Here is a 26,564-nt window from a genome sequence, read left to right as displayed (position 1 = left end):
GGTTGCCTTGCTCTAAACAGGAGGGTGGACTGAACAGCCCTCATGGGGGACTTCTGAATTAACTGCAAACCAATGGAGACAAGAAGGGTATAGCCTGGCACTGTAAAGATGGGGATTGGCCAAACAGGAACCATCAAAGAGTTCAGTCCTGTTTCTTTTTCTAGCAGTTTTTCTCCTGAGGCTTTCAATCTCTTACATGTAAAAGCACTGAGAAAAAGGGTGAATGCTAGCTGTGCCAGTCTGCTCACATTATTCTAGAATTTAATTTACAACTATAATAAAAAGCCAAGAAAAATTAATGTTATTTAATGAAGCAAACTGAGTATGAGCACAGTGTTGTCCGTCCATGAATTGCTACCATTGCACGAAGCCGTTCAGCCTCCTGCTGCTCGCTCAGCCTTGTCAGAGCTGTCCATAAGGCTGCTAAGGAGCTTTAGCCTCCAGCACCTTACAGAGAGCACCCCGCTGCACTGGCTCCTGAGTGGCATCTGGGTACATGGGATGTCCTGGCTTCAAATCCATCTGTAGTTGTCATTGACACTCAGGTGGTCAAAATTTCGTGGGCCTGCTTAGAGAGAGCTTCATCATCGGGTGGCAGAGCATCAGGGGATGGGGTGTCAGGAAGCAGTGCCACAAATTTGACCTGACTGATCACCTGTGGCATTGTGTGCCCGGTTTCCCTGAGGCACAGGGTCACATGAACATCAGCATGTGAAACCCACAGGTGTGACTGCAGATATTTCTGTGTTTAGAGCTTCCATAAATCCTGACCCCACGATGGTGTATTGTCCAGCTGTCCACTTATACTAACCCATGGAGTTAATGCCTTATATACCACCCAGAAGGCAGTATATAACTCAGGAGTGGTGGTGGGGTCTCGTCTAATATGAAGATCATGACCGTGAGTTCTGCATACCAGCTGCTACCCTCACCTTGCTGAGTAAGTTTTGCTTGGCAGATCATAGAATCACGGAATGGTTTGTTTTGGAAGGGACCTTAAAGACCATCTAGTTCCACCCCCCTGCCATGGGCAGGGACACCTTCCACTAGCCCAGGTTGCTCAAAGCCCCGTCCAACCTGGCCTTGAACACTGCCAGGGAGGGGGCAGACACAGCTTCTCTGGGCAACCTGTGCCAGTGTCTCACCACCCTCACAGTAAAGAATTTCTTCCTCAGCTCTAATTGAAATCTACTCTCTTTCACTTTAAAACCACTACCCCTCATCCTATCACTACACTCCCTGATCAAGAGTTCCTCCATAGCTTTCCTGTAGGCCCCTTTAAGCCCTGGAAGGCCACTGTAAGGTCTCCCCAGAGCCTTCTCTTCTCCAGGCTGAACACCCCCAACTCTCTCAGCCTGTCCTCATAGGGGAGGTGCTCCAGCCCCCTGATCATCTTCGTGGCCTCCTCTGGACCTGCTCAAACAGGTCCATGTCCTTCTTATGTTGGGGGCCCCAGAGCTGGACACGGCACTCCAGGTGGGGTCTCACAAGAGCAGAGTGGAACAGGAGAATCCTCTCCCTTGACCTGCTGGCCACACTGCTCTTGATGTGGCCCAGGATATGGTCTGGTCTGTGAGCACACATTGCTGGCTCATATTTAATTTTCCATCCACTAATACCCCCAAGTCCTTCTCCGCAGGGCTGCTCTGAATCCACTCATGGCCCAGACTGTATTTGTGCTTCGATTGCCCTGACTCGTGTGCAAGATCTTGCACTTGGCCTTGTTGAACTTCATGAAGTTTGCATGGGCCCACCTCTCCAGCCTGTCCAGGTCCCTCTGGATGGCACATCCCTTCCCTCCAGCGTGTGACCGCACCACACAGCTTGGTGTCATCTGCAAACTTGCTGAGGGTGCACTCAATCCCACTGTCCATGTTACTGACAAAGGTGTTAAACATCTCCAGTCCCAACACCAACCCCTGAGGAATTCCACTTGTCACTGCTCTCCCCTTGGACATGGAGCTGTTGACCACATGGAGCTGTTGACCACCACAGTGAGACCACTGCTCTCCACTTGGACATGGAGTGTGACCATACAGCCAATTCCTTGTTCACCGAGGGGTCCAGCCATCAAATCCATGTCTGTCCAATTTAGAGACAAGGATGTTGTGCAGGACAGTGTCAGATGCTTTGCACAAATCCAGGTAGATGATGTCAGTTGCTCTTCCCTTATCCACCAGCGCTGTCACCCTGTTGTAGAAGGCCACCAAATTCGTCAGACATGATTTGCCCTTAGTGAAGCCATGTTGGCTGTCACCAATAACCTCCTTATTTTCCATGTGCCCTAACGTAGTTTCCAGGAGGATCTGCTCCATGATGAGAGGCAGCATCCTTACACTGCCTTGGTGTGCTCTGCTGGGTGCAGGGGGAAGAGGTGTGGGTGTGTGTCTGTGTGTGTGGTGGGGCTGCCTGAGCCCAGGCAGAAGCTAGCAGCCTTCCTTCACCTTTTAGCCTCAAACTCCAATGTGCAAGATCATCTCCTGAAACAAGGACATCCAGCTCAAAAGGTCTGCAAGGCTGCTTAGATCCCTAAGCAACTGCAGGGCAGAGTGCTGGGCTCATTCAAAAGCTTTTTCTCATGTTTCCTCCATAGAAACTTGTTCCTCTTTCTCACTGCATTATACAGGGGCCTTAGAGCCTGTGCTTAGTGTGGGATAAACTGGTGCCAGCACCCCGGTAATCCTACAAAGCACTGCACATCAACTGTGTTTGGGGGGCTCAGCTGTATGAAATTTTATTTGTTTCCATAATCTGGCAGGCTCCTTTTCAAATGCCCCAAAATTGCACTTCATTTGCTGGTCTGTGTACTCATTTCCCAGGAATGCCATCACCAATTTCCCAGGAATGCCCCCACTGCTCAGTGCCTCCCCGATATCCCGCAGGGCAGGATCAGTCAGCAGGCTGTCATTAAGGTAAGTGGAGCAGGTGACAGACACGGGAGGGGCTGCACTGCTCCGAGGCCTGAGCCACAGCCCTGTGAGGAATCGCGGGGCTGCGCAGTATCCCCGCTGTTTGAGGGCTGTGGGCTTGGCGGGGGGAGCAGTCAGTGTCCTCCCTGCTGCCAGCTCCAGGGTCCAAGCTGGTCAGGGACCAACGCAGTGTTTTCCCCTAGTACGGGACAATCTGTTAACAGATCAAGCCCTGGGATACGTTCAGGCACTCTCATAATCCTCACCTGGTCCAAAAACTGTGGGTACCCTGCTAATTGCAAGATCACAAAATCTTCTTGAACCAATCCTTCCCCCAGCCCAAATTCATTAATATTCATCTATTAATTCTTGTGGTAATGGGACTCATTTCTCTGAATTAGGGCGGCTTCTGCACCAGTAACCAGCAGGGCCCTAACCTGTTATTTGTTACGCCAGCTCTGCTGTAGTACAAATGGAAGGAGTAGAGGGCTGGCTCCCTGCCCCCATCCCTTTGTCAGCCATAGTGGAGGGAGACCACACCTTCCCTCTTGTTTCCAGGGGAAAAGGTTGGGGTATGTAGGGGCAGGTGAAGAAGATGCATCTTCACTGCTGCCAGAGGGTGACGCAGACAGGACCAGGGACCTGGGGCTGCGCCCTTCCTTCGATGTTCCTTTCTAGAACGAGGAGTTGATGTGCCAGCTACCCACTCCAGCTTGTCCTACGTCACCAGCGCCTCTGAGTAACATTTCCCTTCAGCTGTTGCATCAGCCTCCTCTTTCCCAGTCTGATAAGCACCAAGCTGTCCCAGTGATCAAATAACATCCCCCACTGGCTTTCTCCCAGCAGCCTCTAGCAAGAAAAACGATGCCAGATGTAAAGGTTCCACACCAAGACTGAAAGTTGTGTGAATAAACACCTTGCCCCCAACATCTGTCATAGCACAGTTGCACTGAAAGAAATCTTTGTGCCTTCAAATAGTATCACAAGACTTTTCAGCTACGGATATTTAATTATTTTTCCATCCTCTATAGAGGAAAATTAACTTTTTGTGTACAGCGGCAGACACCAAACCTCTTCACTATATATTCATTCTCACTCATGGTTCTTTTAGCAGGAAAATTGACACTTTGGACTCATCAGTCCTGACAAACTATCCAACACCTTTATTTCCAATTTCATTGCTTATCTGGGATACAAAAGTCAAACTTCCACAAGTAGTTCTTCAGAACAAAAAACTAAATGATTTATACATAAACAATTACATACAGCATTTATAATGTGCAGTACAAAATGTACACTGTTTGGATGAGTTACGGATTGCATATCATGTCAAGATTTAAACAAGTATTAATTATATAACTAGTGCTGATGGTTACATCTCATAGAGACAGTTGTAGGTACTGTCTTAAAAGCACAGAAGAGATACAGTTCTGAAAAGCTGTACTTGTCTCATCTTCAGTCCCCAGCTCCCGTTTCAGGTTTGGGGGAAAGACTTGGTCCTTCTTCATATTCACAGAACAGTTCTGAATTCATCAAAAATGAAGCTAGGCACGTGTGCTTCAACAACCTGAAGTAAACAGGAAGGCAAGGGTAGATATTTTCTTAATTTTCTCATTATTCATTTGTATGCTCTACTCCCCCATTAACAAGTGCATCTAATCTATGAATCAAATACACACCACCATTGACCTGAACCACCTGGCTTTAGGATGCGCTCCTGGATGATCCTGTTCTTGCTCGGTGCACAAAGGGAGGAAGGAGAACACCGTGTCAGGCAGCCCCGGGCTGTGGGGAGGCACCCGGAGCACGGGTACTGTGTGGCTGGAGGAACGCTGACACCCTCTGCTGTTTCTCCACACAGCACCAGGCTGAAGGGTACCAGATACAGCAGCTGCAAGGCTGATGTGGGGACTTCTACTACATTGCACTGTGGCTGGGAGGAAGAGAGGAACTGGAAGAACCTCTCTCTTTTTTAGTGGTCTTAGCTGGGAAATGGCTTATTCAAGAACCACTGGGGTACCACCTATAGCAAATGGGATTATGACTTATTTTTAATACCACGTATAAATAATAGATCATCTTCAAATGCAGTTAAGTTGCATTAACCCTAAAATAAAGTCTCTCTACAAGCCCAGACTTTCAGAACTCCCCTTGCATGTGAAGTAAAGAAGCTGCCTGGGAATCTATGCTTTGGGGGGAAGGGAACCATGGACTAGAGATGGTGTTTCACCAAAATTTAAGACTTTCTAATTAGTTTTTTGCCCTGCATTTAGAATACTGCTTAGTTTATTATTACTTAATTCTGCAACATCTCAGAAGCCCCCCAGCAATGTACACAGTCTCTGAAGACTAAATGGAACAGACTTTTCCTAAATCCGCACAAAGCTGAAATCCTTTCTGTATTTTGTATCCCCTCTGTATTTCCTAGAAAATAATTTTTCCCTAAGGATACCATGACTAGTATAGGAATAGTTACACAAAGTACGCAAGTAACACGGTTTGCAGTTTGTACAGGGCAGAAGAATTCATTATGACCCATTCCTACCAGGTAACAGATTTTTCATCTGTATTTCCTTTTGGCAATCTTTTACAGAACATCTGAAAAGGGTCAATATTGCTTTCTGGACAAACTTAACAAGTCCATTATTTTGGATATTTGTTTACAGACGCCGCCATGTTCCAGAGTAGATACACGTGATCAAACTGCTAGTATGTAACCACAGCATAAACCAAGATTTAGCTCACCTGAACAGGATCCCTGGCTCAGCGCTACATACAGGAGACAAGGAATTCTCTCTTACCTTTCTTGGTAACTTTGTGTAGCGAATGTAATCTTCCAGGAACATGAGGGCACCCACTACATCAGCAGGCATTTCTGGTATCTTCTGGCTAAAATTAAACCACCATGAAAGATTACACTTAGTAGCCAAACAGTTATTTGGATAAAATTACACAAAAATGCCAGCCATCACACAACACCATTTCCACTGGGTACCATGCAATTCCATTACAAAAAGAAACAGTATTTTAATCTTATATTTAGTCAAATATATTGTTATTATTATGTCAAATATACTCTGCTAGAAAAACATACTGAAAAAGTGGTGATACTACCATGAAGCCCTCTTCACAGAGATGATACTTAGGGAAAAAGTAACACATGGATACCTTGTGCACTGTTCCATTGTTGAACGAATAAATTGACCTATCAGAGCCAGGAATTGTTCTGTGTATCTTGAGTGAAACTGTTTCAACAGGGTAAGGAGTCCCAGAACTAAAGGAAGCCAGTCAATTTGATCAGCTGGACGTTTGCACACCACTCCTGCACCAAAAAACCCCCAAAACATGTTTATAAAATAGAACAAATTCTTTACAGCAGAAGCAAACTTATATAATATACTCTCATGAGGTTTTCCACTGTGCCTCCCTCTCCACTTGCCCACACATAAAAGCTAATCTAACAACTACATTTCTTCCATAGCAAGTAGCTTAATGATATTAACTAAGGCATAGAATGGAATGAGAAAGTCAGGTCTCTGGGTTCCTTTTCCTGCTCTGTATTTTTGAGTACTATGTATTTGGCTTCAATATTACAACAAACTTGCCTGCACACATGGACTAAAGTCAGAAACCAAGTATTTTCTATACAGATAATTTTGCTATCTTCTTTACAGATAATTTCACATAGATTTTCACTAGATTTAGACAAACAACAACTTATACAATACCTAAATTTCTGTTGTACTGAAGTTTTGGAAACTGGGAAATGAGAAACAGGAAGTTGACAGTGGGAAAATATGGCAGACGTTTTGTTGTTATGTAGATCTGAGGGGGAAAAAAAAAAAAAAGAGGAACACATTTCTTTCATGTATTATTTTTTTTCTCAGTTAATAATCAGTAAAATTGAAAAAAACAAACTGTACCAAGCACTGGAATGTAAGCCTGACCTTATTTAATGGATTGTGAATACCAGCTGCTTCCAGGTAAGCTGTGATTTCATACAAGAGAGTGTTGTCTTCTTTAGGATAAGGTAGTGATGGGTTCTGATAATGCGCTTCAATGTCAGCCAGTATTGCTCTAAAAGGAAAATAAATTGATTATATTACTTATTTAAATTATCACCAAATAAGCCTTATACAATGCCATATCTCATATCAATGTAAAAACTTCAAAGACACAAAACCTGTAAATGGTTACAAGCAAGAGTAACCCCCCTTTTTTGGAATATCTTTTTACAAACATCATATATGATTCAGAATCAGCAGCACACATATTCACTGTTCTTGCTTCTTATCTAAATATGGCCTCAAATCCAGGTATAACCAAATGCAATCAGAAGGTGCACTGTCCACTAGCATGTTCATACAAGTTACTTGCCAAGTTATTTATTTTTAATGTTTTTATTGGGTTCAAATTCAAATATTCATCAACAAAAACCTAAATACAATCAGACTCCACATTTTGCTGTAATTTAGATTTTAAGGATTGTTGAGTTGATAACAATTACATCACAGTGATACATGCAGCTCTTCAGCACATTCTGCTACTTACTTATTGAGATTTTCCAAAGCAGCAGCCAAATGCTTGGAGTCAAACCTGCAGGAATAATTTAATTCATTGGTAATCTGTCGTCTTAAAATCTGCATCTGACCAACCTATTGAAACAAACAAACAAAAATACAGTGGTGTGTTATACTGAGCACAATGTAGGAAGAGTGAAGTCGAAATAAGGAAAAACTGAATGGGTACCAATTTACAGTTAAATCAATTACACAAACTCCTCATTACACCTAACAGCCTTTGTATGGCTGCCCAAAGCAAGGACATACATAGTGGTTGGACCTACTTCCTCATTTTAGTAACAGGACACTGATTCATCATAGAATCACAGAATGGTTTGGGTTAGAAGGGACCTTAAAGCTCATCTAGTTCCACCCCCCCTGCCATGGGCAGGGACACCTTCCACTAGCCCAGGTTGCTCAAAGCCCCGTCCAACCTGGCCTTGAACACTGCCAGGGAGGGGGCAGCCACAGCTTCTCTGGGCAACCTGTGACAGTGCCTCACCACCCTCACAGGGAAGAATTTCTTCCTTATCTCTAATGTGAATCTGCCCTCTTTCAGTTTAAAACTGTTACCCCTTGTCCTGATCCTACACTCCCTGATCAAGAGTCCCTCTCCATCTCTCCTGTAGCCTCCTTTAAGTACTGGAAGGCTGCTGTAAGGTCTCCCCAGAGCCTTCTCTTCTCCAGGCTGAACAACCCCAACTCTCTCGACCTGTTCTCGTAAGGGAGGTGCTCCAGCCCCCTCATCATCTTCTGGGCCCTCCTCTACCCACTTGAGCAGGTCCTCATCCTTCTTATGGTGGGAGCCCCAGGGCTAAACACAGCACTGCAGGTGGGGTCTCATGAGAGTGGAGGAGGAAAATCACCATCCCCTCAACACCCTCCACTATTACCCCCAAGTGCTTCTCCGCAGACTGCCTGCAGTCAGGACTGGCAGACCTCAACAGTGCAGTGCAGCCAAAAGGGAGCAGTCACAGCACTCAAGATTTACACAGCTCATGGTAGCAAACATAAGCAGTGCGAAAAGGGCACTAAAAAGCTAACAGGTATAAAACCCTCATTACTTGCTTGTTTTTCACTGGTAAGGGAAAATGCTTGTACTCTTTTCCCCACCTCTCCCTAGACCTTAGGGTCAGTGATGGCAGGGATAAAAACCATCAGAGATGCTTGTTGCAGTCAACTTTCCCCTTCCTTCCCTGAACTTTCCTCTTCTCTTCAGTAACATAAACATTCACAGCACTCTGAAAGACACTAGTCACAAAATATCACTACAGAGACAAGATGAAGAGACATGTTAATGGGACAGCTTGTTCAAATCTTTAGCACGGTAGACTGCCCTCTGTGTGAACAAGGCAAGTTCAGGAAATGCTGCTGCTCCAAATTTCAGCCTTAGGTACATTATGTTCACAAGGCACCGAGGGGATTCTCAGAGCTCCTGATACTGAGCACTCACTTGGGCTTCCCAGATCAGATCTCTAGTGCCAGACCGCTCTTCTGGCAAACATATGAATCTCAGTCCTAAGCACTTCGTGGAGCGTGAGCTCTCATACAAATGAAGCTCAGGAGCTCTTGCAAATCCAGGCCTGCTTCACTTGTAATGTTACAGAATTCCAGCTCAACATAACACAACATTGTAAAACAAGCAGATCAAAGTATATAACCAAAGATCCTAGAGTCAATTCTGAGTATGACTAAGTCACGTAAATATACCTTCATTATGGAGTCTAAGTATGCTGTCCAGATCTTCTGAGTTTTTGCAATTGCTGTGGAATAAACCTTGTTTGAATTTGCTGAGAAAAGAAAAAGGATGAAGCATTAAATAAAGAACAAGTAAGAAGAGAAACAAATGCAAGTGTACAAAGACAATAGTTTTCTTCATCTTAACCAGTAAGTACTTACCTATAATTCCTTTGAGAGGACTGACAGCATTCATAAGTGTTTTTAAGGTATCCTGTACTGTCCTGTCACGCCATATATTTTTCTGAAACATACTGAGAAAATTCTAAATAAAAGAAAGAAATAAGTAAAATCCTCACACATGTACTCTATGCTTAATCTTGGTGGTACAAGAGCCATATTTTTAACAGAAGGGAAAGAACATTTCCACAAAGAGTTGAGGAATTCTGTAGTTAAACTTTGTGCTTTTCAGTGCTAGGACAATTAGCAGATCCCCCTCAACAATATTTAGTACCCACTGTAGACAATTCAATTTCTGAAGAAGAATTGTCTTCATCAATACTTATTGTCCTTAAAATCTTTAACCAGGCTAGGACTGGATTCAAAAAAACAAAAAAACTTTGTTTCACATAGAAGTATTAGGGAAAAAGTCATTACACAGAATTGATACCTTATTGATATCATGGTAGACCCAAACAATCTAATCCTTTGTTGATATCTCAGCAGAAGAATAGAAGTTGACCCGAGATCAACTTTTAAGTACACACAAGTGTACACCTTCAAAAGGCATTCCTTGCAAACCACCATTTAATGTAATGCATAAGCTTGTGTTACACAGCATCATTTACTCAAGAGTATCAACTTTCATAATTTTATCTATAACTGAAATTCTAACCTTTGGGTTTGAACACATATTTTTCAAATGCTTTTGATTTCAATTTACCATTTCAAAAAAGAACAGATTTTTCATTTCACTAGAAGTTGTTAAACAATGAAAGCATCATGACCTTGAGAAACCAAAGTTCAGAATTACCTGCAGTTCCTTTACAATCATGAAACACAGCAGCCTGTCTAAACCATTGAGACCAAAGGTACCTAAAGTATCTTGGATCTCCGAGAAGAGACGACTATTGGTTACTTCCTGATGAGTTTTGATATCATACCAGGTGTTCATTTGGTCAATGTAACATGTGATTCTGAGGAGAAATTAAACAAGCAAATACTTCAGAAAAAGCTCCAGACAGTTCCTGTGGTAATCTGACTGATGAGTTATCTTTATTCCAGCAGAGATCAGAAAGACTCTCAAAGGATCTTAGGTTATGTTTAGTTACTCCTCTCTCCGCAAGTTTTCTGCCACCCTTCCCTGGTTTTTTCTCTTGTCTACTTGTGTAACACACTGTTTTCCTTCTTAGGCTAAAATCAGAACTTTTCCAGACTAGTTCTTAAAATGTACAGAATGGATTGGGTAAATTTGGTTTTACATGAAGACAGTGACATGACAAATATGGACAAACTGTTGTGTATTTTATTTGTATATGGTGAAGCAATACAACATATGGTGGTGTAATACAGCTTGTGACATGCAGTACTTACTTTGGGTCTGTGATCCTCAGGATTTCTCTACAAAGTCGACCAATAAATGTTACAGATTCATCCACAGGTGTGAATTTTGGTATAGGAATATGAGTAGACTGATATATGCTTTGCCAGTCTTGAATCTGAAAAAAAAAGTTTTAGAGTAATTTGCAGTGTTAGCATTGCACATTTTTAATGCACTTAGAAATTTTATTCCTTTCGTTGAATTTAAAAGTAGTACATTGTAAGATAATATTGTACACAGTAGAACACTATAAAACCAAAATAAAGCAGAGAGAAGAATGAGTTTTACGACAAAGAGCAAGCAAAAGGTAAGTGTGGAGGTTGAGAGAATTACCTACATTTCTGGTGAGAATTCCACCTCTGCCTTTCTGCAGTAAGACTAGCCATCATTTCGTTAGCTGAATATAAGATCTATTCACTCCACCACTTGTGAAAAATCTTAAAAAAAGAGTTGGTAACTACTGCAATCTTTCTTATCTTGCGATCAGATGACTAACAACAGATATAGAGAGGACTATTGTGATTAAGTAGTTATTTTCTGTTTTCTTTGAGAAAGAGAGAAGGCATTTTGTTCACTGGCAAGAGATATTAAAATACTCTGTTTGGGGTACTTTGCTCTCCTTATCTACAACTAATGCAGTGGTGATGCTGAAATCATTCAGAAAAAGCTGGGGGCAGATGTTTTACACAGTAGTTAGTATATTTAGTTGAAGTCACAACAGTATGGACTGTGTGCAGTGGGGTACATATGCTGTATCAGTCACAAGCTTTGATATCCAAATATAAAGACATTTATCAACTTTTACTCATTCTTGTTTTTGAACAGCACCTTTGTTCTTAAGAAGTTATTGCACTCCTGTTCCACATTGTAGTTAATAATACGAGACACTTCCTCTTGCCAAATTTTTAAACCATATATGTTGACATAATCCTGGATGTATTCAAATGATCGATGGAATCCATCCATTGTAGCTGCCATTTCTTTCAGTTTGGGCATCAGTTCACTTGGCTACAGATGAAAAAACAAACCAAAAACCAAAACTGTGAACAGGTAGAATACAAAGAAAATGTATAAGGCTTCTAAATGACTTCACACAACAACCTCCAGAGGATTTCCCTATGCTCCAGCCAGAACTGAACAACACTGAGAAATTTATCAAAGGTTGTTTGTTATCTTAAGGAATTCTTCTTACTAAATATTTTTTCCTCCTGCTTTTAATATTTATTTTAGGCTTCCATGGTACTACTATTTTATCTAGGAGACTCAAGAATATGGACAGGATCAAATCAAGGAGTCACACTCCTTATTCTATCATTGCCCTTCTATGTTTACCTGGTTTACATGTGCCACATTGTCATCAGTTGTCACAGACAAACAGACAGCTGTGAACTCAGAATTCACAGGATACTTGTCAACAGAATAAAAATACGGTTTTGAATTCTCTGTAATCTCGGCAGTTTATGAACTCATTTTAATATCAAATAAGGCTTTCTAAATATCCTTTAAGAAGTTAGAAAAGTGTACTTTTTTTACACAAATGAAATCTGTACAGAAAAGTATAAATTAATGTCTAGAAAGCAGTATAATAGAGGTCCCAGCAAACCCAAGATACATAAAAAAATAAAATCAGATCAAGCTCTTACACACCTTAGCTCTAGGATTAAAGATGAGTCCCCTGTGAAGGGCTAGAGCTACACGTTTTACTAGCTCTTTCCTTATTCCATCCTCTAGTAACTGTTTTGGGTCCACCTAAGTAGAGGAAACATTTTTTTCTTAGTCAGAAAGGTCTAAAAAAATAGAAAGGACTTCATTTGTACCAAAAAAAGATTTTAAATACTTATGATGAATTGTAAAGCACTGCTAACATGCACTTTTCCACCAGCACTGTCCAAAAAGTAAATATTGGAATACTTCTACAAGATAATAAATGATTCCTTTAAGTTGAATAACAAAGGTTCGTAGTTCCAATATTCCATCGAAAATGTTGTACAATTATAAGAAGCAGTATGCATCAAGAAGTGTATACTTCTTCAAGAATACTTGCTCTTGGTCCTAAAAGAGGTATCTTAAATTAGGAAGAGTCTTTGCCAATGGAAGAAGCAGCTCTTCAGAAAAGCTTGCACTCACTTTTCCAGTAGTGGGGGGGAAAAAAAAAAGTGTCAATTAAGGCTGACAAATTTATTTACAATGAGCACTGTGGGTTCTTAACAACCTTAAATAATAATACCATTATCTGAATGCCAAGTTAGGTATCATCATTCGAAAATCTGTATGCAAACTTAAGTTTTTCTTGGGTTTTTATCTTTCCTCAAGGTCCTGCTTAATGTGTCAAAATATCTGTGCTAAAATGACTGTTTTCCTACTGGAATAATGGAACATTACCTTGATGATACCAACTAAAGTAGTTTTCATCATGAGGATACCTTCAGTGAAGATTGAAATTGCATGGGTTAGCTTGGCAACCTTTAACAGAAAGAGAAAATACAATTTTTTGAAGTGATTAAATAGATTCAAATAATTATGCTAAAAAGATACACATCTTTCCAAGTGGTAGCTTGCTATTTTAAAGTAATTTGTGCTGATATACTTTAAATTTTACATCTTGTTCTAGACTTACTTATAGTACAATACTAATCTTTCTTTTAATTAATATAGGTATGTTACCTGTAGGAAAGAACAGGTAAACTCTCAGAGGTTTTAGAGAGATTATGGGACGAAAGACCTATCAGGCTGTATCATGTGTGTGAAAACATCATGGACAAAACTCTAGGTTTGGTACCTTGGAGCAGGCTAGGGACACAGCTGGACGTAGTTATTCCATAATAAAGCCTGCTGCCAGCAATTAAGTTCAGACAAGCCAGTCTTTTGCCTTTAAGACATTTAAAACATAGAACAGAGACAACAGTCCAGACTTAACAGTTCTACAGAAATCAAAACCGACAAGCTTTTGTGTGAAATGATGAGAGTTTTCCCTCTACCTCCACAAAATAAAAGAAATATTACTGAATACTGCCTCCTCCTTCCATCCCTGTCTGTCCCCCCCAATAAACTGTCTTTACAGAGTTTGATGGGAGAGTCTAAACCTAGTGTTTAGGCCTGAACATCAGCTTAATCCAAGGTCACAGCCTGCTTGTATAAAACTCTTAATAAGTGAGTACTTTGGCAAACACTGCTAGAAAAAGCTGGCATTCTAAATGATACTTGGAGAGCTAAAAGATACATTCTTTGAGGGAAAGTGTTACTGGTCTAACTCAGGTTTTTGCTCCTCATCTTCCTCTATTAAAAATAAAACCAAGTAATTTTAATGTTTGCTCACTATTCCAGACCGATAACAGTGCAGAAAAGAATCCTACAGAAAGCCAATGAGCAATAGCAGCTTTATCAGATCAAAGCAACATTCCTCCATGCTGTCTTCACATTTGAGGGCAGCAAAAAGGCTTATTCAGTCCTCAACCTTCTTCTCCTGGAACAAGCATTCCAAATGTGGAGAGCTCCATTTCAGACTTGGGTTTTAGTTCCCCCCACCTAAATAAATCCAAAAATCTTTACTCTCATTTATAAATATCTTTATTCTTCCTCCCCTTTTCTACACTATCAAAAGTTTAAACTTTTAAAACAGAAGAGCAAAAGTTACTCATCTGTCCTCAGGAAACCTAAGGTATACTCATGATAACACTAGTCAATTTTAATTCTTACTCAGTCAACAAATCCAACTTCACTGTTAAAGTACAACTCTCTGGAGCTGTACCTATTTAAACTTAGGCTGAGGTTGGCCACCTGTAAGATAGGCTTCTTTAGAATTCCTTATTTTAACTGCACCTCGTATCGTGGTCCAAGCTGAGCATAATCTCGTAGTTTGTCCTTATCAAGGCGAGTAGGCACTTCGATAATATCGTGAGTCTGAAGCTTTATAATTTTGAGAAGAGATGTAAACATGCTTTCTGGAATTATCTGTAGAACCTTTGAAATGAGAGAACAAACAAACACAGTCAGTATATTCTCATTAAAAAAAAATAATCTTCCATTATGAAAAAGTAGAGAAGAAGATAGTTACACCTCTTCAAACGCCTACCTTTCTTACATAGGAAACCAACTCGCCAGAGTAATACTGTGATACACTGAGAAGATCAGGACTGTTTGCTTGATTGATGCGAAGAAGTGGCAGGTCAAGTGCAGAAGCAAGCTAGAAATAAAGTCAACATTTTATGTCACATGTCTGCTTTTCTAATGTAAATTACATGCTTGATCTCTCCTGCTCAGGCTCTTAACCTCCCAACTCAAAGCACTAGATTCTTTCTAAAGAGCAGTGTTACAACATCAGGTTTCCCAAGAGGGAAAAAAAAAAATCCACCAGTCAATAATGCTACGTTCCCCATGTTAAATTTTTTTAAGTCTTACCAGTTGTGTGAGATTTTTTTCATTGTAATTTTACATTCCCTCCCATGCTATTTCCCATTCTTATTTCTATAGAAAATATTTTCATCTGATGCCAGTTCCTCATCATGACAGACAAAGGGCACAGCCAACATCACACCTGTAACTCCTTCAGCCTCCTCTGATACATATGCAGAGGATCTCGTGTATGCACCAATGTCTCCAGCAAATAACTGTAATGAGTAAAGGCTGGATGATGAGATTTATTTGTCTAGCAGCAGCAGTACAGCTGACTGTATTTTCTTTAAAACTAACCCTGAGTTAATTTAATACATTGGTTTTATTTTCTTTAAAACTAACCTTGAGTTAATTTAATACAGTCTAAACAATCTGGATATAGAAAATGTTGGTAAAAAAAAGTTTTGACTCTCATGTGACTTCACAGCCTTAAGGTCTATTTAACAAATGTTTTGGTTGACCTGCAGTGTTCAAATACATTCACTGTTGTTCACACTTACCTTCAGGAAAGTGGCTCTGAGTTTAGTTACCATAGATGGACTGACTCTTATGCTTTCCTGCATAATAGAGGTAAAGCTGGGGTAGGAAACAAACAAAATAAATCAGCTTCTTCCCCTGAAACTCTTATTTTCAACTCTTAAACCATATGTCACCAGCACCAATGTAATCTAGAAGTGGCACAGGAGATCACTAAAGAACTTCACTAAAGGAGGATTTTGTCTGAAGAGATATTGGCTAGAAAAAAGCCTGTAAGATAAAGGGGTAGGAAGGGCAAAAGAAGAGGGCATGAGGGAGTGTTAACAGCCAAGATAATGAAGTAGTATCCCAGGAAAGTCACACCATGGAAAAAAAGTTCTCTAACATTTGTCTTTCCTTGTTTGTTTTTGGTTGAAATAGGAACTCCAGTATTTTGCAGAACACTTAACTAGATTAAAGGCTGGAGATAGAAGCTCATCAAAATCATTATATTTAGAACAGGATAGACAGTAAAAAGTTATAGTATTACTTAACCTGCAGCTAACAACATGACAAGGATGACTTAATTATTTTTTGAGTTGATTAGGGTTTAATATACTCAACAACTCATAGAACAACACTTCAAGATTGTTTCTAAACTGGAAAGTTTATAGTATTAATAATATTTATGCATGTTATTTCCCACAAGTTCTGCAAATGATGACTGAGAGAAGAAAGCTCCTGCTAAGATACCTGTCTATTAATTGCCAAGCATAAGAAAGATCACCAACTATCTGCATGGTGATCAAAACCTCTTCTTTAATGTTGATAGTTCGGATCATCTGATGGAGAAATTTGCGGGTGTCAGCCAGAAACTGACAAACTTGCAGGTTAGTTTCCAGCTGGTGAAACTCTTGGACCTATATTTAAAAAACAACAAACAAACAAACCTCATGAAACAACTCCTTTTTTTTCTGTTCATCTTTACTGATTCTATTTGTGTTGCTGTCATTAAATTGCCATCTTTTTTCAGGATGTTATTACAATAAGACACTTAACAAATCCTGGCCTACTTTAGATGAATTAAATAATAAATGTCACAAATTTACTCAAGGAGGGGTACTATGATATTTTTATTTTGCCTTTCAAATTACCTTCTCTAGTTCAAATGAATTTATTTTTAGAAATTCTAATAAAATGAGTAATGCTGTCACATAATGTTTAACACTGAATTAATTTCTTTGAAAAATGCTACTAATGCTCAGCTACAAGCAGCATGATTTTTCATGCTATATCCCTTATTTTACAATCACAAGGTCTATAAAGCAATTCCTGCTGACTGTATATATAAAACTGCGAAGTTTTACAGATTTAAACAGTTGTTAAAATGTAGATCTGTTTTGAAACTCATCAATCAGAAGTCAGTGTGTGTGTATCAAATGCTATTTTTCAAAAGGACAAGGTCATTTATCTCAATTCCTTTGCCATACCTCCTCCAGTGCTTGTATTAGCTGCACAGTTTTTCTGCCTGCTGCAGTGGAATCATCATAGTTCAGAGACATTATTTGCTTGGAGATTTCTCTGAACCAAGCTTGAAGATTTTCTATGTAAGAACAAGAAAAATTTAATCAAATCTTTGCACATATGTCATCAACAATGACAGGGAACTTCCTAGTTAAAGAAAAAAAAAAATTCAACACTATAAGGGCAGGCGACTGCTTAAAAAGTCTTCATTTTACTCTTACATTTCTAGTCTTTCAAAATGCAGTCTTGTAAAGAGGCAAATGCTCTTCACATACAACATTTAAAAAAACCCAACTACCAACACAAATGGACATTACAAAATCTATACAAAAATGATGAAGCCCTTCAAATCATAAATTTGTATCTTACGAATGGGTTTACAATGTTAATTGCCTTGGCAGTTGCAATTTCTATGTTTTAGCTACAAGTTTGCTGACACGAAAAAGGTAAAGGGAAATAAATTTCAGTACGGTAATTCTGCTTTTAATTGGAAATAAGTGAGAAAACTGTCTGTATTCTAAGTTTTGTTGTTTTGGACTGATCATAAATGTTGCCCTTACACTGCCACTTTATGCAGTGTTCCTGATCAAATAAGAGAGTGATTTATAATTCTTATACTTACAACAGTTCAAGAAAAAAAAAGAAAAAAAAAAAAAGAGATATTTCAAAAAACAGAGCAAGAAATTTGAAGAATCTGGAAAGAAATAGATCCAGCACTTTTAAGTCCCTGGAGAACTTGGAGAATCAGAAAGATACCACTCGGTGCAGAAGAGAAGTAAAAGAAGGTTTGAAAAAATGCCAATACAACAGAAATCCATGTTACAACTACAGAAAGAATGAGAGGAGTGCTTAAACCATCCCCATGTTTAATGGGCATTATTTTTGCACTCCTTTGTACATAGATCACAGTAACGTGAACTCATTATACACAGAAAAGTGAAGTAGCATTTCACTGTCTTACCTGGCATGTCTAAATAAAGTAATAAAAAGTATTTTATAAATAAGGCCATCTAAATATTAGGTAGCTAAATATGGCTTACATATGGAATATATGCAGAAAACCTAAAGAAGACAGCATATAAGAGATGTCTGTGGCAGCTGAGAGACATGAAAACCTTCTTTATTATCAGTATTAGCATCATATATTTTCTTTTGGTATCAGTTTAAAAATAAAAAACAAAATTACTTTTTTCCCCAGTTTAGTTTTCAATAATTACCATTTTTCTCCACTCTAGTAAGAGGTTTAACTCCTGAGAAGACATCAGCAAGCTCAATCATCCTTTCAGATCCCTCTTTTTTATAGTTCTCCCACTTCATCTGTTTTTCTGACAGCATCTGCTTGAACATCTATTGAAAAATGAAGCATTTGGTTTACACAGCTGGCAAGAAGGCATACTAGAATAGATGAAATAAAATACTGAAAACAGATGGAACTGACTTACAGTGATTACTTCAAGATCTTGCCAGAATAGTAAATACAACATTAAAAACATTAAGAAATATAGCCAGTATGGACATACGGTGATAGAAATCAAACGAATTTTTAAAAAACCCAGTACAATACAGATATTATTGACTTTTAGTCACTTATAAAAATATCCAGTAACTTTTTTAGTTTAGAGACTCTAGAAGACTCTGGTCTAATTCTGACTTATACTTTGCACAGTCATCTCAGCCTATGCAGAGAAATCCAATATAAAAAAGCATGTAGGTGAATTTAAGCATACTCTTAAATATTCTACCAGGTTAGTACAAGAGCATTAATGGGGAATCTTTCAGAAATGGCAGAACTTCATACACAGGTGTAAGTTTTCTTAGCAGCTTATCCTCAATGTACATAAGCTTTTGTTTCTGTTTAAAAGAAAGCCTGAAAAAAGAGAAGTATGGCAGGATAAAAAATTATGCAGCTTCCTCAACAGATTTTGTTATGCCTGTTATCAGGATGTACATACAAAATTCTGAGTAAATATAAACATGCTGGGTAAGAATGAAAACTGTGAATTATTGAGAAGACTGAAAAAGTCACTTCCAAGCAATAGTAGTTTGTAATCTTCTAGAGAAAACTCACAATTAATACATAAAAATAATTGTTCTTTATATAAGTGGACTGTGTGGCAAATGTACCACTACTATTCAAGTCTTCAGCTCTGTTCTGCCATTCAGGGGAAAACACTGAAGGAGGCAGCAGCACATTACCTCTTTCAAAATGAATTCAAACTGAGCTGTATCAAGGAGCAGCTGGAAAAGGATCCTGGGATTGTACCTTGAGTCTGTTAGAATCTGATCCTTTATCTGGCGGAGACGTTTGTTATTTGGATCACAAGCTGAAAATGGAAAGACAACATTTCTCCACTGTTACAGAATTTGGACGAGCTTTTCAGTCTTTGTAAACAGACTCTTTTTTTGATAGTTTGAAAGCAAACCCAATTTTCTCTGAGTCCCGACTTGTTCTCCATTTATATGGGTGTTTTGCTGATTAAGGATACCAATTAAACTTGAACACTAGAGTGAAAAGAGTAAGAGTATTTTACGGGTGATAACCAAGTAACGTAACAGTGTAATACTGAAAACATGCAGTAAGAGAAAGCAGAATAGTGCACTTAAAGCAACAAACAGGAGAATACAGGGTAACGCATCAAATCATTACTACACAAGAGAGAGACTAGTGATTAAGAAAAATACATCATTACTTGCATATATTATCATCATCCAGATAGGCAGTCGCTGGGGAGCCCCAGTCACAGCAAGTATTTGGAGAGCCTTTCCCTGTGAGTGGGAAGTTCTATGTGATGCATCCACCCGTAGGTGAGGCATCCAAAGTTGCTGCAAGTGGGTCCAGCCTTATATCCCAGAGATCGACAAGCCAGAATAGCTGGCACCTTTGTTTTGAGCTGAAAATTTCTGGTTTCATCCTCCTGTTGGATTCCACCCAAAGCCTGGCCAGGTCTCAGAGGGGGAGACCAAGGGAGTTTCTAACAAGGCCAAACACTCGGGTTCTCAGCCTTGAACAAGGCTAAACAAGGGACGTTGGATACATTCTCTCCTCACTACTTGATTATATTTTGTCTAAGCTGCATCTTTCACTAGTGAGCTTACATACTTTGTTAATGATTATATACTAAGTTACCAGCTTCAGCTTGGGGCCTGTTGTTCAGGCTTCAGTGCTTCAATGCTTTACCACTTTTTACATCAGCATAAGTGCATTGTTATAACTTAGTACAATACCTACTAGCACAATGGTTTTCAGTTATAAAATATATAGGATTCATCTATAGGTCAACTCTGGCTTGGGCTGGTTGTCTAAGCCTTAGCATTTCAATGGGTCTCACCACTCCTGTATAGGAGAGAATTTCCTTCCTTAGAATAGGAAATAATTAAGGTTTCTGTGGTGCTTCAGCCTTCTTAAAACTCTTCTGCTGGCTTCTACAAACTAAATGTGAATTTAATACACCTGACTGAGAAGACCAGAGATCAACATTTCTGAAACCATTACAGAAAGCTCATGGAGGTGTAACCGAAGCCCACTCACATACCAAGAAGCCCCAAAGACGCACAAACATTCAACCAAGAGAATGTCTAAATAGCTAAGTTTACAGACCCAAACTCATGTCAGAGACATTATTCATCAGTTTCAGTTGAATTTTAGTTCAGCAGAATAAAAACCTTGGTATTCATTACTAAGATAATAAAAAGTTGGCTACTTTTGGCACTATGTAAAACTTTCACAATGATGCTTTAAGTGATAAGAAAAAAAGAGAAAGTTCCCAGACTTTCTGCAGAGTATTATTCAACAGGATCATGATTTCTTGTACTACTTTTTATATGTCTAGCTTGCAAAAATTAAGAAAATGCACGTATGCTGTTTCAGCCAAATACTTTAGGAAACTTAGCAAAAGAACAGCTCAACAATCGATTGAAAACTGTAGATGAAACTCTGCTGACTTCAACAGCAGCACACACTGAAATTCCCTCGGGTTGTAACATGAAGCACCAGTATAGCAGGATTGACAGCTCTGTAATAAAAGTCTAGCATAAAGTCTTACCTGTGTCTGCAGTGTGAAGCATCAGCCAGCGGATTGCTACATTGCAGTCTCGCAGGCAATTCAGCAGCTTGGGAATATTGTCCAGCACCAGCTCTTCCCTCAGACAGCCCTCTTTGAGAAACTGCTGCACCTGAGTGTGCACTCGCTCAGTGACTGCAGCGTATCTGCTTGCCTTAGAATGTAAAAAGCTGGCATCAATATAATCCTTGCCTCAAACAGAACACATCATACACAATGTGACTGTGGCTTCCTGAGAACTTAAGGGGCACACAGATCAAAAAAATGCTATAGAAATTATCATCACACTAATAGGCAACATCATACACTGCAACTGCATGACAAAGGACGCAAGCTAAATTTTAAAGCAGAGCCTAGGCAGGAAGCATAATGTTTCAAAAATGCAGACTTGTAAATCTACTATATTCACTTATGTACTCTCTAGAAATTATTTCTGAAAAACAGTACTAATCGTTTGTTGCCTAATGAGAAAGAACAACAAAAATCTACTTCAAAATGGAAATACAGATTATGAATTAAATGTCAGTTCTACTTTGCAAACTTCTCTAAAGATGAAAGAAAAACTGCTCATATTCCCTAAATTTACTATTCAATGTAAAGTATAGTTCTCCTAATTAGACACTTCTGTCTGTTCTTTCCTGAGTGCTGAGGCCAGATAATAAGGAGGTATTTAGCTATCATCAGTCAACCAATTTGTTGATTGGGCAAACTATAAACCAACCCAATATTATTCACTGGTTTAGGCCCAGAAAAAATTTCACATAAAAAGAACTAACTGCACTGCATCATAAAACATTCTGGTATAATTCTTTTAAATTGGATGCTTTTTCCAGATTACTGTTTATTTAATTTGGGAGGCCCCATTTAAAACTAAGTGCCACACTCTGTCAGCATAAATATGTAACTACTAAAACTGTTATCTATGAAAGACCAAACACTGTAGTCAGCTTAAAACACCCCAGTAGTGACCAACATGGCGCTATTCAGTCAAGTCACAATCCTGAAACTTTTAGCGGAAACAAACATTGCAAGAGGAAGTGAAACAAACAGTGCTGTGAAGATGAGATTTTGAAACTTTGAAGTATCTTTAACTCAAAGTTATGTACAAAGTGATGTAGTCAAAAGTACTGTACTTTAATGTAATGCAAGTAATTGTACGCAAGAAAAACAGACCCATGCATTACTGATGTCATGTAATATACTTGGGATGCCCACACAGCTTGAATCTCGCTAAAAGTACTTAAATCTGCCTTAGGTACCTGCTCTTTGACATTTGAAAGATCCAGCGTGTAGTTGAGGGCAGTTTTAGCAGCTTTGTAGGGTTCCCATGCTTCTGCTAGATTTACAGTGATTCCCATGTAAATGCTAATAACCTAAGATTGGAAGCAGAAAACAAGAAGTTGTGTTTATATTTGTATCAAGAAAAAGACATTGTTTTCATGAGTAGAAAGCTTTATACTGTGGGTATACATATGAGATAACTCTTCCACCACCTTTGAAATCAAGGAGTAAGAAGACTGAAATAAAAGGCACACAGTTAATTGAATGAATCCTGCAGTGAGAATGCTGAAAGAAACAAATTGAAATGTAATGCATCTTCTATGGTGAACACAAACCAGAAGGAAACTATGATGCCAAGCTATGATTTTTAAGGAGCAAAGAGGAACTGATTTCAGACCCACAGTTCAAGTTTAAGTGTGATTAAAAATACAGAATTGTGGTTGACTTACAAGTGTTTGTAAGATACCCGATTAAAAGTGGAAGCCTTGGGTTATGGACAGGTGAAGGATATACAGAGCTGTGGTGCTATGAGCTTTATCACGCTATTGCTCCAACATCCCTCCATCCAGGAGTGATCACAATTAGAGGGACACTGTCAGCATTTCAGCTCTTCTGACAGTGCCAAAAATGAAGCCAGTAAATGCAAATGGGACACCGGTCTGCTGATATGAGGATCCCTCTCATATTGTTGAAGTGAAGCTCATTATTTCCTGCAGATGACAATTCCTCAAGAGGTTACACTTCAACTGCTAACAATCATTTGAAACTAGCCTAAGAGTCAAGTATTTTGTACGATGAAGCTAACTCATCCATACCCGACAACAAGAAGATAGGTGTTATCTTAAAATAACAGTTTGTACTATGAAGTCAAATGAATGAAAACGCTGGCATAATCAAAACCTCACAATGTCAAGTTCTCATTTCTAAAATAAGCTTGCAGTTTTTCAGAAACTGGTAGGTTCTAATGTCTTTTAACTGCCAGCTATTACAGTTTCTTCCTTCTCTCCTTTCTTCACTGTCACACTTATGGTACAGAAGAATACAATTTGAAATCAATAGAGATACGCAAATTAAATTATAGTTTCTTAGTTGAGTCTGATTCCCTTTGATATAGACTACCCAGGGACTCTATTGTTACATGCCTGCCTGTTTCAGTAGCCTTTTTTGTAAATGGATGGAAATCTTAAATCGCACTACTGAGACACAGAGTAATTCCATTTTGATTATTGCGTATGAAAAGGTCCTGCAGAGTGACAGGTTTTACTTCTAAGTTATTTGGACAATGGCAGGGAATGAATCCTTAAATAAGTTTTTAAATAACATCAGTGTGTGGGGAATTGTTGCAGAGCAAGTCTGTCATGCAGAGCATACTTGATAAGCTGGTAAAATTCACCAGCAGAAACCACATGGAGTTCATTAATGATAAATACAAAGTCCTGTACCTGGGACAAAACCAAACCCTTGCAACGGCACAATCTGGGAACTGACTGCCTATGTAACAACTCTGTGGAAGAGAACCTAAGCTTCCTGGTGGACAGAATCAGGCATGCAGCCTTATGACAATAAAGAGTAACCATCCATGAGGCTGTGTCAGCCAGAGCGTAGCCAGCAGGTTGAGGGACGTGATTATTTCCATCTAGTCAGTTCTCATAAGGTCCCATTTAGAGTAATGTGCCCAGATTTGGGCTCCACGGTATGAGACGGACATGGACATACTGGAATGAATCGAATAGAAGGCCTCTAAGACATGGGGACCCACTATGTAAGTAGAGGTTATGGGACCTGGGTTTGCTTAAGATGGAAGAGACATGACTAAGGGAGATGATTGTGATCTACCACCTAAAGGGAAGTTATGAATAAGACAGAACCAGACCAATCTCAGATATACACAGTAAAAAGACAGTCACAAGCTACAACAAGGGAAATTCCAGTTGTACGAAAGGAAGAAATTCTTCACCATGACAGTGATTAAGCACAGCCACAGGTGCCCACAAAGGCTGCAAATTCTTCATTTCAGATCATTTCAAAACTAACTGGATGTGCCTTGAGAAGCCTGATTTAACTTTGAAGTTAGTCCTGCTTGAAGAAGAAGGCTGGACTAGAAGATGCCTATAATACCTTCCAGCCTACATTTTTCTATGATTCACTGTATCATGATGGTACTAGAGTGTAGCTGATTTAAGCATTTAAGACAATAATTGAAACTTTCAAAGGACAGCCTTCCATGCTTATCCAGAAGGTTTGAGTCAGACTGCTTCACTCTGAACAATGTAGAATTTCTACAGAGAAGAATATTCTGGTTTTAGGACATTATTATTTTCAATAATGCATACTGTAAAAAAAAAAAAGCTGAATTGTTCCTATAACATTAAATCCAGGGAACAGTTCTAAAACAGAATTTTTACCCAATTATCTGGAAAGTATTTATCCACTATCTCTCTCATTTTTGCTTGCTGAGTGTGAAGAATAGAAGGGTCAAAATACAGTATCACATAGAGCATAGCAGCCTGAGTAGCCAGGGCAGTGCTGCGGTGTTCTGGTAATGGATATGCCGAAACCTAGGAAAAGGAAACAAAATAAAACTCAATATAATGCAATATAAACCATCTGCAAATATGATGGGGCACATTAAAGAGTACAGTATATAGATACTAGGAAGAATATATGGATAGGCTGGACAAGATTACATACGCAGCATATTTACCAGATATATTTTACAGTACATAAAAGCTGACCATGTAGATGCCTGCTGACTTTAACAGGATATAAGGTATTACTATGCTGTAAATGAGTCAAAGGAGGAATGAAGAAAAGAGCTTAAGATGAATTGAAAGGAGCAGAGTTAGAACTAAGTATTTCATAACAACTGGGTATGTTTAGTTCATCTCAGATAGAAACAAGTATTCATTTAACTGAAGTAACAGGCAATTAGGATGCAGTTAATTGAATTATTCATCAATTCAATGTACCAGAAAGATCAAAAAGATTCAAATTATCAACTGAATTTTCATTTAAAAAATACATAGGACAATATATTAAAAGACCACCTTACTGACAAAATGTTGGCATCAAAATCGTATTCAACATTTTGAAAGGAAAACAGTTCTTTTGTTTAGTAACAACCTATTTATCTTTAATTTTGTTTCGTTAATTACATTAAGTTAAATGTTCAGACTAGTAAGAAGGATCAGGAGGCTTCTGCCCACTGCCATCAAGAATACGATGCAAGTATCAAAGGAGATAACACCTCACACATAACATTATTTATTAGAACAAGTTGTATTCTTTTGGGGTTGAGCTGAGTATTTCTACCCTACTTTTGTACTACATTTGGAAACACTGGTTATCTAGTGGACTAGGTGATCTCAAGAGGTCCCTTCCAACCTCTGCAATTCTGTGATTTTTTTTTTTTTTTTTTTCCTGGGCTTCATGGTTGAGTAACTAACCTGAGAAAGCATTTTATATTCAGATCCCTCTTATCTCACAGTAACTTACCTGGTTATAAATGTCATCTGACCGTAAGCGGCCAATAACCATGCTAATGAATGTTTCACTTATGGGTACCCTGCTGAAGTAACTCTCAGGGTAGTTTGGAGGTCTTTTAGCTCCAGGCTGGCTCGAGTATCCAGTGCTTCGAAGCAATTTACAGATATCATCTAAATTGGAATCAGCAGAGGATCGGGCTGCACTGTGTTAGAAAATAAACAAAAATTGAGCTGTATGATCCAACATTTTCCTCCTCTCCCTCCCCTTGTAACCACACTTTTTTCCAAGAAAATCATCAGATACTAAGATATAGGAGATTTTTGCTAGTTTATTCTGTAAATATAATGTTTACCACATTATAGGAGGACAGCGATAAATGTCCGTACTGGAATCCCAGGTAAACACAAACAGAAAAATAAACTTCACTCAGTAACAGAACAAATAGCTTTATATTCAGAGGAGGAGTTTTGTTTTCTTTTCTTTTTCCTTTCCATGTCTGAATTCCCCTTGTTGATCCATTTATTTATTCCAGAATTAAGGAATCCTCTCTCATTCAACACTAAGAGGCACAACCATAGTCAAAACAGCACAGGAACAGGATACCCCCTTTTTTGTA

At 39.1% G+C, this 26,564-nt stretch overlaps 1 protein-coding gene across 1 annotated transcript in view; it reads right to left on the bottom strand.

Annotated features, from left to right (window-relative positions):
- Positions 1–4,049: 4,049 nt before the first annotated feature.
- Positions 4,050–26,564, bottom strand: part of WASHC5 (WASH complex subunit 5) — a 28,440-nt gene continuing 5,925 nt past the window's right edge. The window contains exons 6-29 of the mRNA XM_074898439.1: positions 25,958–26,150; positions 24,868–25,020; positions 22,441–22,554; positions 21,164–21,335; positions 19,317–19,444; positions 18,338–18,467; positions 17,087–17,199; positions 16,350–16,516; positions 15,641–15,716; positions 14,821–14,931; positions 14,568–14,708; positions 13,131–13,211; positions 12,396–12,497; positions 11,577–11,756; positions 10,742–10,866; positions 10,182–10,344; positions 9,371–9,473; positions 9,182–9,261; positions 7,461–7,564; positions 6,857–6,986; positions 6,638–6,734; positions 6,078–6,231; positions 5,711–5,798; positions 4,050–4,476 (exon numbers count right to left, since the gene is read on the bottom strand). Of these exons, the coding sequence (XP_074754540.1) occupies positions 4,420–4,476; positions 5,711–5,798; positions 6,078–6,231; positions 6,638–6,734; positions 6,857–6,986; positions 7,461–7,564; positions 9,182–9,261; positions 9,371–9,473; positions 10,182–10,344; positions 10,742–10,866; positions 11,577–11,756; positions 12,396–12,497; positions 13,131–13,211; positions 14,568–14,708; positions 14,821–14,931; positions 15,641–15,716; positions 16,350–16,516; positions 17,087–17,199; positions 18,338–18,467; positions 19,317–19,444; positions 21,164–21,335; positions 22,441–22,554; positions 24,868–25,020; positions 25,958–26,150 (2,962 nt within the window). The 3' untranslated portion in view covers positions 4,050–4,419. The remainder of the gene's footprint in view (positions 4,477–5,710; positions 5,799–6,077; positions 6,232–6,637; positions 6,735–6,856; positions 6,987–7,460; positions 7,565–9,181; positions 9,262–9,370; positions 9,474–10,181; positions 10,345–10,741; positions 10,867–11,576; positions 11,757–12,395; positions 12,498–13,130; positions 13,212–14,567; positions 14,709–14,820; positions 14,932–15,640; positions 15,717–16,349; positions 16,517–17,086; positions 17,200–18,337; positions 18,468–19,316; positions 19,445–21,163; positions 21,336–22,440; positions 22,555–24,867; positions 25,021–25,957; positions 26,151–26,564) is intronic.

This window comes from Athene noctua, chromosome 2 (genome assembly GCF_965140245.1).
Source record: "Athene noctua chromosome 2, bAthNoc1.hap1.1, whole genome shotgun sequence".
In the NCBI taxonomy this organism is placed as follows: Eukaryota; Metazoa; Chordata; class Aves; order Strigiformes; family Strigidae; genus Athene; species Athene noctua.
The sequence above is the reverse complement of the archived record's forward strand: the minus strand, read 5'-3'. Positions and strand labels throughout refer to the sequence as shown.